Genomic DNA, 12,322 nt, shown 5'->3' on the forward strand with positions numbered 1-12,322 from the left:
AGAGAAGCATACCACCGAGAAGATCATCCAAAAGCTGGCTTCCAGTGTCACGGATTTTCGCTTTGAAGAGCCTCATTCCCAGTGAGATAGCCGACTTGCTGGAAAATAGCAATAAGCGATCCAAGGCACTTACCACTATCTTTTCTGCCGTCTTGTCGACCTTTGGTTCGGACAATCCCGTTAAGCTCTGGCAGATAGAAGAAAATCCGATAAGGGAAAAAGAAAAGATCAATCGATTGGCACCTTCTTTGTTTGCAGTCCATTGCATGTATGACTTCCCGCGTCCTGGAGGCTTTTTCACATCCCCGGCATTGATTCCGGAAGAACAAGTTATCTCGAAGGCCGAGAGACCGATCTAAAGACTGACGCCTGTCAATCGTCTCAAAGGTCCTCCTCCTCATGCGAGGGCAACGATTCCGGACTGGCAAAACTCAGCTCGCGCAAGCCGAGCATCTGCCGTTGGGCTTATACGGAGTTAATGGTAAAAAGTGGACATCGACACCAAGATGGCATTGTATGATCGTTTTCCTTTAATTTCTTTGCTGTGAATTCTAAACGATGCTTGCAGCCGTCCCGATGGAATCATTCCCATCGCGGAAAGGTTTGGACTGGATCCAACAGCTGCTCTTGACAAACGTAAGTGTTTTAGCTATTGGTCTCGTGAGTAACTTTCGGTTTTCCAGATTGTGTACATGCTCGATCATACACGCACGAACATCAATACAACCTTCTGATCGCCTTAGCGGCTAAAATGACTGAAAACCGATCAGGCTCTTGGTAAGAAATAATTATCTTCTATCCAGTTCTTACAAGGAAGTGCAGACTGTCGGGTGGTGTTCTCAATGCTTGCATGCAAGGCTTTAGTTGATGGTACTAGCTCGCAAACAAAATCGAAGACAAACAGCTACTCGTGCCTTGTTGATCTCTGTCGGGATATTGAGCAGCTAGTTATACGTTCGCGTTTCTCCTACGTGGCTTACTCATTTACACGAGAACAAGTAAATCAATAAGGTCTCTTGGATGATCTTCCGGAGCTGCTCTTCTTGGTGGAGCGGATGAGGATCACCAAGACGCGCAACAATCTGTGCTCCATGGACGATCTTCCCGATGACGTTCTCATCCGGATCCTGTCCCTGCTCAATTGTATTGGGGTAGCCTGGTGAGCAAGACATCTGGCAAGGCTAGTCACGCACTTCAGGTTTGGCAGCAGCAGCTGTCTTTGACGAGTTTAGTACCATGGCAGGACGACGATTGAGAGATGTCGTCAAAGAAACTCTCATCGCTAAAGCGTGGCCAATTTGGTCCGAAAACTCGCGTCGTCATCGCTGGCCTCTCCAACGATTACTCTCAGTACGTGACCACTTTCGAGGAGTATCAAATCCAGCGAGATGAGGTTGGCGTCGCCTCCGGATCTTGCTGGCACTGAAGAGATGCACGGTAGAGATTACATTGTGGCCGGTTGGCGAACTCCAAGTCGTGAACTTTCAAGACTTCTGCGTCAAAAGCCGATCGATGTCCATAGGCTGACCATTAAACTGTCGATGGAGACAATATACGAAGGTGTGCGTCTCTGCAAGAAATAGGAAATCGTTGATATCTGGCAAGCTTACCTCAGGAAGATCGAGAGGGGATCACTTTGACTAAGCTGTTCGTCCTGGACATAAGCTCGATTACAATCAAACAGTGAGCACTTTTTAACAGACCTTCGTACGCTTGGAACCTCGCTTGTGTTGCACCTGATGCTTTGCGACCCCAGGAATTCACGTCTTGTTTGTACTTAAAAAGGAACGACTGCAAGTGAAGGCGTTCCATGGCTCTGACACTCGTCGCCATTCTATCCTTCGTTCTTGCTGCTGCAGTTGCTGGCTCACGAGCGTGTAACATCCAGCAAGTAACACTGATGTTGCAACCGTGTTCCCAATCTCCGCACGACTGGCCGACGCAGGCCTGCTGCGACAATCTCCAGGGAATTGCCGAATCTTGCACCTGCGAAGTGCTTCTCAACGCCACCAAGTCTTTTGTCCCGGTTGATCTGCCAGCAAAATGTGAGATGGAACAACTGCAAGTTCAATGCAAACAAGGTACGTACCTGTGGTTCAGTTTCTAGCGATCGAGAGCTCAACTCTCTCCTGGCCAGATACAGCACCAGCAGCATCAGCAGCAGTAACTCTTGTCCAAACCCATAGAGGTGAGAAACAAAAGCAGGGACAGACTAGTTTCTCAAAACCTTGTTTTAACGCTGTGTGTCCTCAGAACATCACCGTCATCAGCAGTTGAGTTACTGTTATGATACGGACGACGATGTACCACCACCTCCAGCACCACCTCGACTTATTGATCCTCGAGAGCGTCAATACGCAACAGCTGTGCAGCTGCCGCCGGGCACTACAATTGCTGCGGCTTCCTCCGGATCCCTGTGTCTTACAAACCATGTACCTCTTTTAGCAGCTGCTCTCGCTATACTCGCAATAAAGTGGTCGTCGTAACAAGAGAGCTTCCGAATCTCACTGTACCTGAAATTCTTCGTCTTCATTTTTCTTTCGGGGATGCTCTAGCTTTAACCACCGCTGCTTGATGCCGATCTTCCATCGCAAGTGATGCTCAGCCATCCCCTTCGAGCCAATAAATCTCGAAAACTTTTGTAAACGCACGACACCTGACACAAGTACGAGCAAGATGTCAAGAACTAACAAACAAACAAATAAATGAGACAACTTACCAGAACACCTTCACTCGAGAGGGACGGGGTCAAGCGTCACACAAAAGTCACCATGACTCAAGACTCAAGACTTTGAGAAATGTGCCTGGAAAAATACACAATAAAGTAAGAGAAATCTGCTTTATACAAGAAACAGCCCCTTGATTCATTTGAAACACACTCTCAAGTCGTGTCGCTGATCTTCCACCTCATAAGGAGCCGCGCTAGTAAATATAGATACACGATCCCGTGAGTAAGCACAAAGATCTCTCTCGACGCAAAACGCCCGTGGCAAAATACCTGGGACGTTCGCGAGCTCGCTGAAGAAGAAACTGAACAAGGATCCATCTGGCCTGCTCAGCTTCCAGCAACAGCTATCGCACCCAGCGGCAAACCAAGCGTGTTGGTCTTCGAACCACCCGTAGCCTCGACCCTAGACGCGGCAGCTGCTTCCAACCGCTTCCAGTTGTTCTCCCGTTTCTCTTCCAGGCCCTTCGACTTCTCCTCTTCCTCAAGATACTTGCGCTGACACTCGTCGAAAAGATCTTTGTCCATCTCCAGAAACATCTTCCGTACGTTGACAGTTAAGCCGTGCACGGTCTGGTTCCAGTGATTCCTGGTGTTTCTCTCCAATGCTGAGAACACGAGAGGCAGCACTGTTTGCCGGTTCTGAGTCACCAGGCTGATAATATGATCATTGTTCCACAAGAACAGAGCACGTTCCGCCACCTATAAAAACCAGCAAATCAGACCGCAAACCAAAAGAAACCAAGGGGAAACACCAAAATGTACCTGGAAATGCGAACTGTTGAGACAGCGACTGACTTGCCGAAACAACGGCAGCATACAGCGTTGGAACTCTGGTGCTTGAGTCGCCTCTAAAACCTCCTCCAACTCGGCAAGAAACAGCACCTCCTTCTGACTGTTAGTGATCGGCCAGTACTTGAGTAAGCCCCGGATCACCGTGTCCGCCAGCTTCATATCTTTCTCCACAAACTGAGTGATGCAGTATAAAAGCTGCTGGTGGTAGAGTGTCACACATTTCGGCTTGTGCAACGGAATCAGCGCCCTGACGAGAGACAACTTGTGCTCTTCCTTGAGTGGCAGCGCAAAGCCGTTGATTATGCTCCCCAAGATCTCAAGAAGCTCGGCAATGCCATTGTGCTTTTCCGTCTCAAAGATGAACCTGTAGAAAATGTTGTTGAAAGCCTTCCTGATGAATGGACGGTGGACCATGAACTTCCCGTAAATCCGGTGAAGGATGGTCTTCAAGTAATCTCTTTCGCGCGGGTCCTCCGAATCAAAGAGATCCAGCAGCCTCAGTACGAATGCATGATCAATGTACCTCTTAGCCTGCTTTGCATCCGTGTCCGGCGACGCAACAAATCTCAGGAGGAGCTCGTACACGAGTGAGAGATGAGGCCATGCCGGATCCATGGTTGGCTCCTCTTCTTCCGGATCATGCCCTTCGGAGACAGAGCTAGAATGCGGCGAAGGTGGCAATGACCGGAACAAGTTCACCGAAACCATCTTCACGATCTCTTCGTACGCCACCTCGTTGAGCTTGATGTTCCCTGGAGAGCCTATAAAATCCACCGTCTCGACCAAAGCCTGCCGTTTCACCTCCTTCTCCTTGATGTTCTTCGAGGGATCCGTGAAGTCAGATAGAACACTGCAAAGCTTGAGTTTCCTCCCGAGCAGCGCCAGCTTCTCCGAGCTAGGCACGTCCTTGAACGAAGGTAAGTGCTCAAATCCGGAAGAGGAATTCGCAGGCGGCCCATCTACAGGTGACCCAGGAAGGTGTCTAAGATCCTGTTTGCTGCCCATCACCATCCCCAGAGTGATCGAATTGGAGTTCATGACGTCATTGGGAGTACTCCATCGCGGCACAGCCACTGTTCCTTGTTGTGCTACATATCCCTGGCTTCTACCATTGCTGTGGAGTGGCGATGGATTGCTGGAGGGCTTGTTGTCCCCGCCGGAAGAGTTGTCGATCTTCGATGAAGAGCTCTTGACCGGAAAGAAGTTTCTCCATCTCTTTTTCATACCTGGCAAGAGATCGTACGCCTGTATCGAAGAAATGCCCCCTTGCAAACCCCGCTCTAGACTAGGCTAGACCCATTCGATGCCGCCAGATCGATTCATTCACAGCAGATTTGGGATCCAGCCCCAGCTTCTGGTGTATGAATCACGGCGGCGATCTGCAAGCTCTTGGACAAAACACCAAAATTTAGGAAGCTCGGGAGCTTGGCTAGCTAGAAGAACCTGGCATCAGCGCTGATCTGATCGCGACGATTCCAAAACCCCAACCACAGCCATTTCGCTGCTCGATTTCGCCGAGGTCGCTGCGCCTTCTTCCGGGAGCTAGATTGGCGATGCCGCTTCGAGTCCCTGGCGGAGCGCTCGAATCGCGATGCCCTAGCGCTATCTATCGCTTGCGCAGCCGGCAAAATACTTGCAGCGCTAGGCGCCTAGCTACAGCCCCAAAAGAAATAACGTTTTTACCCAAGAGGTTTTACGATAGAGAAAAAAACACGAGATATTCCCAAATATACCACACTCACACTTGCGTGGCGCCGTCACAACCGTTAGATGCGCGACAAAGAAACATTTAAAAAGAAAAACCATTTATCAGACCCCGCGTCAACGTGGCCCAATCCTGGCCGTCTGATCCCACAGTACAAATTTTTTCTTGCTACACGAGAGAATCGAACCCCGCGCTGTTACATTGGAGAGAAAATGCTCTCTAGATGGAACAAAAAGCAAGCACACAGCCATGGCCGCCGCGACGAAAAGAGGGATTCAACCAGAGAAATTTCTTTCCTTTCATCAAATCGCTGCCGATGCCGCTGCTTCTGGGGCCGCGGATGATTCCGGGGCCGCTTCCTCTTCCTTCTCGCTCTGGGAATCTCGCGAAGAATTCATCGTCACTTGGAACCCTAGCCACATGAGCGTGACCTCCTCTCGCGGCGCCGCCTGTGGCTGCTGTTGTTGATTATCCTCCTCGAAATCATACGCTTCGGGCTCCTCCCCTTCCTCCTCTTCCTCCTCTTCATCCTGTTCTTCCTGTTCCTCCTCCTCCTCATCATCCCCCTCGTCCATCGCGTCGAATTCCTCCTCCAGAGGCGCGCGCTGCTGCTGCTGCTGTTGGAGGTGCTTGGCCTCGGCGGCGGCAATCGCTGCAGCGGCGGCTACCGCCAGAGAGGGAGGAAGCGGCAGGCCCATCGCGTTGCCGCAAAGAGAGGAGACCCTAAACGAGGAGGAGGGAATAAACGGAGGAATCTGGCTTTTAACTCCGCCCAATCATTTGTTGGAGGGAATTGTAACGTTGGCTCTGAGCGGGAGTCAGTCAGGATGGCCGAGTGGTCTAAGGCGCCAGACTCAAGTTCTGGTCCTCTACCGAGGGCGTGGGTTCGAACCCCACTTCTGACAAAGCATTTTTATATAATTTGTTTATTACGTGGCAAAATTCGCGGCGTTCAATGCTCACCGCCGGATTTTATCCACGTAGCATTCAAATAATGACGTGGCAAAAAGCTGCTTAAAAATGAGGTGGCGAAGTCTTGAGATCAAGGCCAATGTTAGCTCTTGCCTGCGTCAAAGATGTTATTTAATTAAATCTTGTAGTTGTAGTATAGCTCCAATAACATTGTGATTCCAGCGGTGTTGGCAATGTATATTTTCGCCAGCTGTTTTTTCTTCACAAATTTATAAATTTTGCAAAATTTAAATTACACTCTGCCTTAAAGAAAAGTGTTGCTCCTTCAAAAACACATCATCCACTGAAAGTGTTTGTGCGCGCCCCATCCATGCTTATTCCAGATTCATATTGCTGTTGGGGAATATAGGTCTGCGGTGGTGGCAGCCCCTTGCTCGACATGTGGCTGCTTCTCCATCCAAGACTGATCAAATTCCATGTCTGGGCTTGAAAAAATCTCCTCAAGAAACTCTTCATCCATTTCCTCGCTGGTATCGAACCTATAAATTCCTCGAGGCTACTTAATTGTTTTAAGGCAAGATTTTAGGGCAAGATTTTAGGGCACTGGGATGAAAAGGCCGAGGAGCGCCTTGGATGATCTTCCGGACGAGATTCAGCACAGCGAGCTGCTCTTCTTGGTCGACCGGATGAGGATCACTGAGAGGCGCAACAATGTGTGCTCCATGGGCGATCTTCCCGACGACGTTCTCATCCGGATCCTGTCCCTGCTCGCCTCCTCGCGCCAATTGTATTGGTGTAGCCTAGTGAGCAAGAGGTGGGCGCATCTGGCAAGGCTAGTCACGCACTTCAGGTTGGAATCGTCCGGTGAGCACGAGCAACAGGGTCTCCTTTCCTGGTTTGGCAGCAGCAGCAATCTCCGCTCCCTGTCTTTGACAGGTTTTTCAAAGCAGCCACGCTCTTGTCTTGACTGGCTACCGGTGATTGGAAAAACCCTCCACTCCCTTACCATCAGCGTCAGTGTGGATGGTTTCTGGTCCAGCATTCTCGCCTGCCAGCAGCTACGGTGCCTCCATATCAACGATGGTGTCGAGCTTGGCGGCCCTCTCACGACCAAGGCAGCGGCTCCAATTCTTCCCGCGCTCGTCTACTGCTTCATACGCACACGCTTGGACGTGGCCACGACGAAGCAGCTCCTCGAGTTGTGCCCCTCGCTCGTCTACTTCCGGCTGACCCAGCTGCTTGTGGAATCGGCCGGAACGCATTTGCTCAAGAGTCACAGCCTCGACTCCCTGGTGATTCGCGCCCACAGGGTCCCCGGCAGGAGCGTTACCAACTTTTCTCTCGCGCTCGACATGCCCAAGCTCCGGTGGATGTCTGTCACCGTGGTACCGCGCGTGGAGCTCGCGCCGTCTACGTGCAACGTGGAATGGGTGAAGCTGCATGGGCAAGTGCGAATCATCCAGGGCTTGGTCATGTCCAAGCTCAACAGGCTCACGCTCAGCAATACCTTCCGAGGCAATGCCCACGTCGAGCGAATTCTCGAGCCGTTTGTTTGCAGGAGGTCGAGCATCAGTGGCATCAAGCAGCTCGACCTGTTTATGGATTCGGCCGACTTCGAGCCCAGATCCGTTAACCTCGCACAGCTCTTGGAGTCGTTCCATGGCCTTGAGGCGCTTTACATTGCTCGTCTCACCATCAAGGTACATATTTTTTCTTCTCAAGGATCGTGTCTATATTTGTGTACCAGTTACAAATTTGGACTGCTTTTTGTGTTTCAGAGCTTGAGCCTTGCGGGGTGGAGCAGCAGGCACGCGCCACTGCGCGTGCACATTGACACCTCCTACTCGAACAAGCGGGTGCCGTGCTGGGACAGTGACGAGATCGAGTTTGTGCAGGAGCTGGTGGTGAGCAGCAGCTGTGTGACGCAGCTCGTAGTAACAGGCATTGTGTGCATTGAGGAGCCGCCTGAATTTCGGCCCCGGGTGCCTCCGGCGATCGTGGAGCTCGGCACAGCGTTCCCCGGTCGTGTCAAGGTACATCCCATCCGCTTTGGCATGCCGCCGCACTGCGGCATTGTCTGGCGCTGCATGAAGCCCAAGCTTGATTCGGAGGCGCCCTACACTGCAATCCACCACCGGTGCGCAGGTTTCGACGAGAACGCGGAGGCGTGTGCGTGAACCAGCGCCTCCTGGTCAACGCCAGCGTTGGCAATCTGCCACCGGTCAACGCATTTGAGATTAGAGGTGGAGCATCTACGCGGCGAGCGGGAAGAAGTTTGCGGGCGTGGTTCAGCTGCTGGTGTATCGAAATGCCAAGCCAGCAGCCGGGAGATCGCCCGATGAGATCGAAGATGGATGGCGTGGGAATGAAACCTCATAAGGTGGCCGAGCTGCGAGGAGTGGAGGAGGAGAGAGCCCCGCTACAGTTCCATCGAAAGTCTTTTGTGGGGATGCGACGCATCACATCCACGCAGAGCTCCAGATGATCGAGAGCAAGCGTCGCCCGTCGCATGTCTTTGGGCGACGCTACAGAGTTTGCGTCCAAGTGGCACAAGCTTATTGGGAGGCGGATGACAGATCGTGATGGCCCATATCAAAGATCTGTCTAAGTCGAAGTTGAAGGTGGAGTCTTCTTTGAAAACAATAAACTCTAGCTTGGAACGAGAATCACAGGTGCTTGCGAGGAATAATAATACAATTTTTGCTTGTACGATGTTTTCTTTAAGCTTAAAAAGGTATTTTCCTCTTATTGAGATGCCTTTTGGCTGAGCTTGCTGACACTGAAGAGATGCACGGTAGAGATTACATTGTGGCCGGTTGAAGTCGTGAATCACGACTTCTGCGTCAAAAGCTGAAGGCTGACCATTAAACTGTTCAATAACAAAGCTGCTCCTGTTGATGGAGACAATATCCTCAATGCCTCGTACTCGCACGTCGTGAGCCCGTTCACGGGGACCATCGTTGGAACCGAGATATCCCACAAGCTGTCCACCAAGGCGAATCGATGGGATGTATGGCCTGGACGCGCTGACGACGATCAATGGCCCGGTTGAATCCAAGTCCGTTATCTTGATGTCGGGCGAAGTGGACACGAAGGCGCTCCACAAAAGCGCCAAGCTCGCCCTGGTGCTAACGCATGTATTTTTCCAGCTTAAATTTTAAATAAGTTCCTGTGACAATGTGGTTTGTTTTGCGCAAGAACAAGCAAAAAGCCCGGGTGATCAAGCGTGGTGTTTTTCCATGGACATCTTGAGACGCGTGGATACGACCCGGCGACCTTTCTGCAAAATCGAACGAGAGAAAAAAGGGGCGCAAGAAGAAGGGCAAAGGAAAAGGTTTTCTGAAGCGAAAAGTGATTTCCGGGAAGTCGAACCCGCGACCACTCGAGTATATTCGTATGCTTTAATGGAGGTATATTCTTTTCAATCCGAACCGTGCATCACGTGGACGGCCACGATACAAACCCGAAGATTTATTAGGCTAACTTGTATTCTTTATAAAGCACAAACTTTGTACTTGGTACACAATATAGATATGATCATTGAGAAACAAAATGTACGTTGAAGCTGAGCGATGTAAAGCACCTCAAGGCCATGCAACGGCACCAAGAGGTGTGCTATGTTGAGGATCTGGGCTCAAAGTCTACACAGGTCCAGCTGCTTGGTGCCACTGGTGCTTGACTCTTGACAAACGTGGGCACTGCCTCGGAAGGTACTGGTGAGTGTGAGCCTGTTGAGCTTGGACAATCTGCACTTGCCCATGCAACACCCACTCCACGTTGCACAAAGATGGCGAGAGCTCCACACGGGGTACCACATTGACAAAAATCCGCTGGAGCTTGGGCATGTCGAGCACGAGAGAAAAGTTGGCAACGCTCCTGCCAGGGCCCTGTGGGCGCGAATCACCAGGCAGCCGAGGCTGTGACTCTTGAGCAAATGCGTCCCAGCCGACTCCACCAGCAGCTGGATCAGCCGGAAGTGGACGAGCGAGGGGCAGGAGCTGCTTCGTCATGGCCACGTCTGGAAGCGTGCAGTAGACGAGCGCGGGAAGAATTGAGCCGCTGCCTTGGTCGTAAGAGGGCCGCCAAGCTCGACACCATCGTTGATCTGGAGGCACCTTAGCTGCTGGCAGGTGAGAATGCTGGACCAGAAACCATCCACACTGACGCTGATGGTAAGGGAGTGGAGGGTTTTTCCAATCACCGGTAGCCAGTCAAGACAAGAGCATAGCTGTTTTGAGGAACCTGTCAAAGACAGGGAGTGGAGATTGCTGCTGCTGCTGCTGCCAAAGGAGACCCCGTTGCTCATGTTCACCGGTAGATTCCAACCTGAAATGCGTGACGAGCCTTGCCAGCTGTGCCCACCTCTTGTTCACCAGTGCGAGGAGGTGAGGAGGGACAGGATCCAGATGAGAACGTCGTCGTGAAGATTGTCCATGGAACTCAGATTGTTCCTCACTGCCCATTGATATTGTGGCAGTCCAAAAAATTGTAATTATAATATTTCAAATTACTCCAAAATTTGCCTATCAAACTCTACTCGTGGCTCCAAGACTCCATGTTGCCATGGTGCTGTCCTCAATCGACAAGAGCTCCTCCACAAACACATCAGTCTGAAAGTATTTGCCATCCATGCTTCCAGATCCATAGAATATATTCAAACTCGACAAGCGGCTGCTTCTCCATGAAGACAGATTGAACTCCGTTAATCTCCTCCAGAAACTCATCATCCACTCACATTTCCTCGAAACTACCCATGCTTTTTGTTGCAGCTACAAAACATTGGCATCATTATTGCACAAAAACTTCCTGCCCAGCTTGAACAATTCCATCTCCAAAATCACTCAAGGAGGGTGAGGATACTAATGGTGGTGGCGAGCTCCTCCAGTGCGTGTCTTGACAATGGGTTCCATTTGAGGTGGCAAAATCTTGGGAGGTCATGAGGATGTAGCTTTTGACCATGTCCGAGAAGTAACACGAATCAAGTATTGGTCCCATATTTTCTTAGTGATTCCATAGATGCGATTTAGGAAGGAGCTCTTTCTTTTCTCAGCATGGGTTGAGTTCCATGAACGGTTTCAGGGATGGAATGGTTGAAGCTGATCAGGAAGTTTATGTTTTCCAGCAGCAACATGAATTCAGGGGCGAGACAGGGTTTTCAATGGATGATGAGTTTCTGGAGAACCAGCACGGAGTTTGATCAGTCTTGGATGGAAAAGCAGCCGTATGTCAAGTTTGACAAGCCCCTAGAACAGGAACCAAGCAAGGGGCCGCCACCACCACAGACCTATATTCTCTACCAGTAATATGAATTTGGAATCATGCAAACACTTTCAATGGATGATGTGTTTTTGGATTAGCAACATGGAGTTTATTCAATCTTGATTGATATTAACTCTTTTTTCTAGTTGTTGTGAGTGCATAGAATATGGAAATGTGTATATTAATTAACTTAAAAACCCTATTTTATATACAGAAGTGAGTGGTCTAGATTGAAATTAATCTGACAGTTTTATGCTAATAGTAATATATGGTATCGTAATTGTACATTTGGACCTTATATCATCCCCTACTCTTGGGATAATGGAAGACTATTAGGGTTCTTTTGTAGATGGGCTAGGATTGGCCACTTCAGCTTTAAACTAATGTTTTGTAGTTGATTTAACACTTTACAAACATCATAGATATGTTCTTCCCATATCCCTTGTGAATGGATCAAAACATTATTAATGAAGTCAACAGTTATTTCTGGCATATTGTAAAAAACCTTATCCATCATTTGTTAAAACGTTGCTAAAACATTGTTTAAACCAAATGGCATCACCAAGAACTTGTACAAACCAAACAATGTACGAAAAACAGTTTTAAAAATATCTTCTTCAACCATCAGTACTTGCTAGTACCCAAAAGTAAAATCTAGCTTGGTGAATTAACGACTTCTCTCTAGACGATCAAAGAGATTAGCAGTGTGAGGAAAAAGGTACACATATGGGATCATTACTTTGTTTAACGGACAATAGTCGATGCAAAAGCGAATATTCCCATCGGGCTTTGTCACAAGATGAAGTTCACATGCCCAAGGACTCCACGGCTTTTGAATAACACTCTTTTCCAACATTTCCTTAACATTTGTACATAAAATCTTGGGTGACCAACGATGAACAAGAACTTTAATTGGACGAACATCC

At 49.5% G+C, this 12,322-nt stretch overlaps 3 protein-coding genes and 1 non-coding gene across 5 annotated transcripts; 3 read left to right on the plus strand and 1 right to left on the minus strand.

The window, feature by feature from the left end:
* The first annotated feature begins 844 nt into the window (after nt 1-844).
* On the plus strand, nt 845-2,670 carry LOC112347365. 2 transcript variants are annotated; one of them, XM_024678099.1, is made up of 3 exons: nt 845-2,081; nt 2,138-2,188; nt 2,254-2,670. In XM_024678099.1, the coding sequence occupies exons 1-3, from the start codon at nt 1,811-1,813 to the stop codon at nt 2,484-2,486; spliced, it is 555 nt and encodes a 184-aa protein (XP_024533867.1). In that variant the 5' UTR covers nt 845-1,810; the 3' UTR covers nt 2,487-2,670. The 2 variants fall into 2 exon arrangements, with proteins under 2 accessions (XP_024533867.1, XP_024533868.1); XM_024678100.1 differs by having other exon boundaries at nt 2,144-2,188.
* A 150-nt stretch (nt 2,671-2,820) lies between these two features.
* LOC9641636 (serine/threonine protein phosphatase 2A 57 kDa regulatory subunit B' theta isoform) lies at nt 2,821-5,160 on the minus strand. The gene is made up of 3 exons (XM_002973320.2): nt 4,964-5,160; nt 3,491-4,899; nt 2,821-3,427 (listed from the first exon to the last, which is right to left on the minus strand). Exons 2-3 carry the CDS (start codon nt 4,742-4,744, stop codon nt 3,056-3,058), a joined length of 1,626 nt encoding a protein of 541 aa, XP_002973366.2. The 5' UTR covers nt 4,745-4,899; nt 4,964-5,160; the 3' UTR covers nt 2,821-3,055.
* Nucleotides 5,161-6,046: 886 nt separating this feature from the next.
* On the plus strand, nt 6,047-6,130 carry TRNAL-CAA. The gene has a single exon. It is a non-coding gene; the product is annotated as a tRNA-Leu (tRNA).
* Nucleotides 6,131-6,732: 602 nt separating this feature from the next.
* Nucleotides 6,733-8,889, plus strand: LOC112347364. The gene is made up of 2 exons (XM_024678098.1): nt 6,733-7,837; nt 7,916-8,889. The coding sequence occupies exons 1-2, from the start codon at nt 6,746-6,748 to the stop codon at nt 8,312-8,314; spliced, it is 1,491 nt and encodes a 496-aa protein (XP_024533866.1). The 5' UTR covers nt 6,733-6,745; the 3' UTR covers nt 8,315-8,889.
* Nucleotides 8,890-12,322: the final 3,433 nt, after the last annotated feature.

The sequence above is a fragment of the Selaginella moellendorffii genome, unplaced genomic scaffold, assembly GCF_000143415.4.
Source record: "Selaginella moellendorffii unplaced genomic scaffold, v1.0 SELMOscaffold_21, whole genome shotgun sequence".
NCBI classification, from domain to species: domain Eukaryota; kingdom Viridiplantae; phylum Streptophyta; class Lycopodiopsida; order Selaginellales; family Selaginellaceae; genus Selaginella; species Selaginella moellendorffii.